General features: G+C 41.4%; 1 protein-coding gene across 3 annotated transcripts; it reads left to right on the top strand.

Moving 5' to 3' along the window:
• The first annotated feature begins 852 nt into the window (after nt 1-852).
• On the top strand, nt 853-2,625 carry LOC146612966 (tripartite motif-containing protein 16-like). Of its 3 annotated transcripts, none has more exons than XM_085378827.1 (2): nt 853-2,479; nt 2,597-2,625. In XM_085378827.1, the coding sequence occupies exons 1-2, from the start codon at nt 856-858 to the stop codon at nt 2,623-2,625; spliced, it is 1,653 nt and encodes a 550-aa protein (XP_085234953.1). In that variant the 5' UTR covers nt 853-855. The 3 variants fall into 3 exon arrangements, with proteins under 3 accessions (XP_085234953.1, XP_085234950.1, XP_085234952.1); XM_085378824.1 differs by having other exon boundaries at nt 856-2,462; nt 2,583-2,625; XM_085378826.1 differs by having other exon boundaries at nt 856-2,473.
• Nucleotides 2,626-7,747: the final 5,122 nt, after the last annotated feature.

The raw sequence follows: 7,747 nt of genomic DNA, 5'->3' as shown, positions 1-7,747 counted from the left end.
GTAACATTTAAGATGTACATGAAAGTTAATGGGTAATTATGATGATCTTTACCACAAAGATTTTAAATGAAAGAATAAACAAAGGGCATGAAAACTGATTCTTATGTCTACTGTGTATCTTCAGTGTGAATGTTGAGTTATATTTGAGTGTCTGCATATAAAGCACATACTAATGTATTGTTTCGAAATACATGGTGGTACACAGGAAACATTACTAAAGAATGTAGAATTAGAACACTATCTGTATTTGTTTTTTAAATAGTTTTACATATATTTTACCATTTAAAAAAATAATAATCAAGAAATCAAGCTTGCTGCCTGTCTTGTACAGTAATTTCATTTGAACATAGGTTTGATTTAGTGGAGTCAGTTGTTCCCATGCATCATTCTGTAAGTGTGAGAATGAACTAAGATTAGAAAATGTCAAAATATAAAGTGTCATTTATTTTTATTCATCACAGCATCCTAAACTTTGCTGAACTTTTTGAAATATAAAATGAACTCGCTGAGTGTTGATGTCACATTTCAAATATCCAAGTAAAGTTAAACTATTAACCTTTAACTGGGTCAGACTTGTTACTGCATGCTGTAACCAAACATACCACACCCTGCATCATGTGATTGGCTCTTGGTCGCTCTGTAAGAATATTTCTTTAGTGCCTCCCTTCACAGATGTGTCTGTATCAGGATGGGTCTAAACAACATGGTGTAAATGCAGTTGCTGGTGAGCCTCATTTCCTGTAGGAGGTGAACAAGAGCAGAGATCTGTTTCCCTTCAGAGCACAGAGGTTGTTTCTGTTCAGAGGAAGTGAAACTGTCTGACAGTCACTGAGAGACGGTGAAACGGCACAGCAGATGAATCAAATGGATCAAACAAAAATCTGCTGTTCAGTCTGTTTGGATCTACTGAAGGATCCGGTGACTATTCCCTGTGGACACAGCTACTGCATGAAGTGTATTAAAAGCTTCTGGGATGGAGAGGAAAAGAAGAAAGTCTACAGCTGCCCTCAGTGCCGGAGGACTTTCACAGCGAGGCCTGTCCTGATGAAAAGCACCATGTTAGCAGATTTAGTGGAGGAGCTGAAGAAGACTGGACTCCAAGCTGCTCCTGCTGATCACTGCTATGCTGGACCTGAAGATGTGGCCTGTGATGTCTGCACTGGGAGAAAAATGAAAGCATTCAAGTCCTGTTTAGTCTGTCTGGCATCTTACTGTGAGAAACACCTTCAGCCTCATTATGATGTGGCTCCATTAAAGAAACACAAGCTGGTGGAGCCCTCCAAGAAGCTCCAGGAGAACATCTGCTCTCGTCATGATGAGGTGATGAAGATGTTCTGCCGTACTGATCAGCAGAGTATCTGTTATCTCTGCTCTGTGGATGAACATAAAGGCCACGACACAGTCTCAGCTGCAGCAGAAAGGACTGAGAGGCAGAGAGAGCTGGAGGTGAGTCGACAAAACATCCAGCAGAGAATCCAGGACAGAGAGAAAGATGTGAAGCTGCTTCAACAGGAGGTGGAGGCCATCAATCAGTCTGCTGATCAAACAGTGGAGCACAGTGAGAAGATCTTCACTGAGCTGATCCATCTCATCCAGAAAAGAAGCTCTGATGTGAAGCAGCAGATCAGATCCCAGCAGGAAACTGAAGTGAGTCGAGTCAAAGAGCTTGAGGAGAAGCTGGAGCAGGAGATCACTGAGCTGAAGAGGAAAGATGCTGAGCTGAAGCAGCTCTCACACACAGAGGATCACATCCAGTTTCTACACAACTACCCCTCACTGTCAGCACTCAGTGAGTCTACAGACTCATCCAGCATCAATATCCGTCCTCTGAGCTACTTTGAGGATGTGACAGCAGCTGTGTCAGAGGTCAGAGATAAACTACAGGACATTCTGAGAGAGGAATGGACAAACATCTCACTGACAGTCACTGAAGTGGATGTTTTACTGCCACAACCAGAGCCAAAGACCAGAGCTGGATTCTTAAAATATTCATGTGAAATCACACTGGATCCAAACACAGCACACATATTGCTGTTATTATCAGAGGGGAACAGAAAAGCAACAGCAATGAATCAACAACAGTCTTATCCTGGTCATCCAGACAAATTCACTAAGAGCTGTCAGGTCCTGAGTAGAGAGAGTCTGAGTGGACGTTGTTACTGGGAGGTGGAGTGGAGAGGGAGAGTTTATGTAGCGGTCGCATACAAGAATATCAGCAGAGCAGGGAGTGGATTTGGACATGATGACAAATCTTGGTCATTAGATTGTAACAACAACAGTTTTACATTTTGGTACAACAACATCCAAACTCGTGTCTCAGGTCCTCGTTCCTCCAGAGTAGGAGTGTACCTGGATCACAGAGCAGGTATTTTGTCCTTCTACAGCGTCTCTGAAACCATGACTCTCCTCCACAGAGTCCAGACCACATTCACTCAGCCGCTCTATGCTGGACTCTGGTTTTACCATGATTATGGTTATGGTTATGGTTATGGTTCTGGTTCTGGTTCTGGTTATGGTTATGGTTATGGTTCTGGTTCTGGTTCTGGTTCTGGTTATGGTTATGGTTCCGGTTATGGTTCCGGTTATGATTGTGGAGACACAGCTGAGTTGATTAAACTGAAATAGACTGAAGTCTTTCATATTGTGGGTTTAAATCTGTATTTTAGTTTCATTTTAGTTTCTCTCCATCATTTCTGCACAGAGATCAGCTGTCAGTCAAACTTCTTGGCTCTTGAAGAAGGTGGTTGCACTTTTCTCCTCTTCCTCCTCTCCCTTAGCTTCCCTCCTTAGCCTCTTGTGTCTTTGGGTAGTCTCGTATTTTTTGTATTACTTTTCCCTGGAACATTTTTTCACAGTCTGTTCTCTAAAACCTAAAAGAGGAATTATGGATTTGATCAACTACTCCCGAAATGCTATTGACACCCTTTTCTCAACGAGAAGTCTGGGCTCGGGTGAGCCTGAGTGTCCTGGAGGTACGTTTCCTGCCAGCTACACAATGGACAGGTGGTAGAAGTGGAGGATCGTGTGCCTGGCGGGACTGTCGGTCGAAGACGCTGAAGATATTTACCTATTCGGAACCATGATAACAGGGTTCTTGCTGATCGGAGCTGGCTTATCGAAGAATTAAGAAAGCGGAGCCGACTGTTCAAACCCCCCCAAGGCTGCCCACTGGGACTGAAACGATGGGACGAGGTGTGAGTTTCTCAAAATGGGCTCATTGAGTGGAGCACGGATAAGATCTTGGAGAAGCTTGCGGCTGTCGTGAACACTCAGAATAAGACCTCTGAGCGCAAATTGGATCACATCTTGAAGAAGCTCACTGCGGTGGTGAGTTCTCGGAATTGGCTCTTTGAGCACAAGAATGACAAGACCACGGAGCGCAAGTTTGATAACATCATGGAGAAGCTTGCGGCTCTCCAACGGAGATTGAGAGACTAGTGTCGAAGTGTCAAAGAACAGCTTTTAAATTCTCATGAGTTGTTTGCACAAAAGAAAAAAACACCATCATAATGCGGCTATCCCTTTGGCGCCAGCTGTGGGCTCAAGGCATGAGCCGAACAACAACACTCTGATAACGACTGTGTTAAGACTGTTCTTCCCACTCTATGCAAGGCCACCTGGGTTGGCTGAAAGACTGTTTACTTAGCCTGGCAGGGCGAAGGACACTGTCTCAGCTGAACTCTGGACACGCACACACATACACTTACACTGATACGCACTCACTCATCCCCCCTCCCTTTCCAAACGTCTTCTATGCTTGTTCCCTCCTGGAGAACACGGCAGGTCTGGGCCCGCGCTGGAATTATAGCGCAGGGCAGGATGGCTGCTGTGTTTGCTTCTGATTACTCCTCACCCCCTACCCAACCCTGTTGCTTGTCACGTGCTCCATAATGTTGTACTGTGGGCATTTATGTGCTTTCTGTGCAGAGGAGTTTTTTTGATTCCTGCTCTCATGCTGCTATAGGAGCCCAGCATGAGTAGAGGTCTGTTTTTCCTCTTGGACTTTCTCATTGTAGTGTACATTTCAGTGCGTTTCTGTAATGCTACCGATCTCCGACCTGTCTCCCCATGTGATGTCTTTGTTGTGTGTGTAGGGTCGGGGGGGAGGGGGGGTTGATTGATTGATTGATTAAACATTATGGGTGGTACCTCCACATCTTCTAGTTGTTCTCTTGATGTTTCTCAGTTTTTAAAGGAGATCTTTCCTGTGACTGTTTATGGAGGCTATCACTGCTCATCATCATTTTGATTTACTAAAATATTTCTCCACATGAAAATGTAAACTTCTCTATCCTCTAAATGTTTCTGGAATATTTGTATTGAAAAATGTCGACATTTCTCTTCATGAGTATGGCAGACCATGTGTGTGTGTTTGTGTTTGTTTTTGTCAAAATCATCAAACAAATGAGGAAAAACTGTGATTTTAATGAATGAATTCATATATTGTGTTGATGTTTTATTGTGTGAATAAACTGGAAGGTTTGACTATAAATCAAACTTTGAACAAAGTCTTTTCTTCTGTCTTCATTCCAGGATCTCACTCAAATCTGATGCAGAAAATATGAAACTAATCTGAGAGAATAACTGAAGCAGTTTTCCTCCTGAAGCATCACAAAGTTCAGAGTTCATGTTTAGAGCAGAAGATTCAGCAGTCGCTCTGTGACCTTTCAACTTTCTTCACTAAAACAGCTTCATTACAGAGAAACAAGTCACATTTTCTTCATGTTCTTAAGTCCTTTCAAATGTTTTTAATGGTCCTTGAATGCAGCATCAGTGTCGCAGGTTTAAAAGGTCACTTTCTGTTGTGTTCAAAGATTTCCTTCAGATATGGTCTTTAATCAGTAAAGCCAGTGATACAGCAGTGTCATTAGCTGTGTTATTGGCACCAGGCTGTGTTTATGTATGTGTTTAATTCTGTCTGAGGATGTCTTCAGCATGAAATGATCATTTGCTCAGCTGCTGTGTCTCATCTCTTATCAGACATTGGTTGGAACAGAGTTTTGTTGCTGACCATCTGACAAGAGGGTGAAGAAAAGCTTCAGGCTTCATTTGGACACTACGTTGGACAGAAGTCTCCACAAAAATGACTCAGAAACACAAATATTATTAATGAAAGTCCAAATGTCAAAAAGGGGTCATACATGATCCTGAGAAATGTCCTTGAACATTTGAACATGAGTCAGAGGGTTGTCAGGTTTCTACACTGCATCGTGGCATCAAGCCTGAGATGTCTGTGGAAACAAGTATGGAGGACACAAATGCACAGACGCAGTCGAGCTGTTTACTGCTGATGAGGAAGGAAAATAGTCTGTTGGATATTAAAGCAGCATTTATTAGAGTAAGAACAGATACTTGTGTCCTTCATTTGATCCCCGTCAATTTACAGAAGACTTAAGGACCCTTTGACTTCTAACATACAGCTGCATGTTTACAATTTTATTATTTATTTATTTCTAGCAAAGCGAGACTTTACTGATTAAAGACATATAATCAGACATATTACTGTTACTCTCTGAAAAAGACTCACATAAAGCAGATTTATCACAAGCAAACATCAAGACACATCCTTCATGGCTTAAAGTTGCAGTGGGACTCTTTCGCCATCTGGTGGTTGTAACAGTTATGACAACTGTTCCTGCATATATGTCCCTCCTCAGTGTGAAGAAGACTGGACTCCAAGCTGCTCCTGCTGATCACTGCGTGTTCCTCCTGTGTCTAAAATCTATTTTCATTATGAATCAGGAAACTGTTTGCACCAATCATAAAGCCAATAAAATACGTCACACACTAAGAAATAACAAAAAGGAATTGTGCATTTCAAGGAGATTTTTCCCTCGTTTTTTGAAATCATAACAATACAAACTAATGCAAGACTGTCATGTTTTCATAAGTTTGTAGAGACACTGTTCTGTTGTATTCTAGGACATAAGTCACTCCTCCTCCTCATCATCATCAGCACCCATGACCTCCTTTTAGTCTTTGTTTTGTTATTTTTCAGAGTTCAGGAGACGTTCTTATGGGATTTCCACAGTGTACAAGTGCTGTTTAGAGCCTTTACCTAAAAGAAAAGAGTAAAGTACAAAGTAGATTTACTCACTGCAGGAAAATAATGCCTCAATCTGATATATTGTCTTATATGACAAACTGAAAGTGATGCATCAAAGTGTAAGCAGCATTTTCCTGTTACAGCTGGTCTAGATGGAACTGATCTGATCTCCTTTATGTGCAGGTAGATATCCAGTGGGTTTGCTAAGGGTCACAGATGAGGGGCTGTGTGAGATGTTTAATGGGAAAGGAAATAAAACCATTGTTCCAGACCTGCAGCTAAGATACTCGAGTATCTTCAAATATGAAGCTGAGTATTACTTCCATACTTTCCTCCACTGCTGATGACCTTGTTACCTGCTGCTCCCTGTTAATGATCAGCCTCAGTTCTGATAGTAAACTGTTGGCTCTCTGGGGGGAAGAAAGAAGTTTGTATTTGTTTAAGATACAATGAAATCATATTTTGACATATTGGAAGATGACATGGAGCTGAAAAAATACTACAGGTATAAATGGAAACTCCAGTTTATTTCTGTTATTTCCTGTGATAGTGTTTGTACACTCGCTCATGATAACTGTTCATTCAGCTGCTGTTTTTGTCTGCTGGACATCTTTAGCTTTCAGTAAGGATGCATTCATAGATCAGCACATCTTTTTGAACCACATTTCTTATGAGACTCAGAGTTTACATTTTGGAAATGTGGTGAGACCTGGGGTAGAAAGAGACTGAAGCCAGCTTCAACCTCGGCAGTTTTGTGTGTGTCTGAAGCAGAAAGATAAGAACTGTGTGGCCAACTCATCACACACATAATCCTGAATCAGAAAAACAGCATCAAGTGTTGTAATTGTTAAACACAGAAGTGTGATTTATATGTGGTTTTTACTGATGGTTAACACAGTCGCACAAACACCTGAAACTGATCAAAATATAAAACAACATATTAAACATAAATATGTGCCAGTTACCAGAACTTATATGTGGTTTCACTGAGGTTTAATTATGCTCAGTTTATCAATACTCACTCATACAAAAGTTTGTTATGTTTTATTGATTATTTGGCTTTAGGTTTTCCAGTTTTCCAGCTGCTGCTGTTTAATGTTTGCCTGGGAAAAGAAATTCCAGTTAGTGTGGGGAGTTTGGTTAAGCTGGTGGAAAACAATACTGTTACACTGACCTTTTGGATAAGATTGTCTTACCTGTGGTTTCTCTGATGTGCACGACAAAACAGTCTCCAGGCAGCTTGAGTGCCCATTTAAAGGTTCCTGGTGGTACCAAGTGATTGAAGAGAGGATTGAAAAGCCATATTAGTTTATTGTAGATTGTAGTCAGTTGGCCAAGCTTGTAATGAAAAACGGTTCATTACTCGAAGCTTTCATCACAGTCCTCTTTGGTGACATCTGGTGGACAAATATATGAAGAGCAGCTTGAGTCTGCAGCTTATAATGAACTGCTTCATTATGATTGCCCACTCTGCAGAGCTGACAGCTTGTGTTTGATGTCATGTGACAGTTCTGTGTGATATCGGGCTGATATGTTGCTTTGAACGTGAATTTTCGGGGGGTGAAAAAATTATGTTATCATCAATCAATCATGTGGTCAGAAGAATCTGTGCTTACCTTGCAGGAATGTTTTAAATTTACAGATTGGGAAGTTTTTATTCAGTCTTGATGCTTTGGTGGATGTTAGCTCATATGCAGGTTT

This window comes from Diplotaxodon limnothrissa, linkage group LG18 (genome assembly GCF_057381915.1).
Source record: "Diplotaxodon limnothrissa isolate DT_005_m linkage group LG18, D_limnothrissa_male_GT1.1, whole genome shotgun sequence".
In the NCBI taxonomy this organism is placed as follows: Eukaryota; Metazoa; Chordata; class Actinopteri; order Cichliformes; family Cichlidae; genus Diplotaxodon; species Diplotaxodon limnothrissa.
This window is presented reverse-complemented; position numbering and strand designations above follow the sequence as displayed.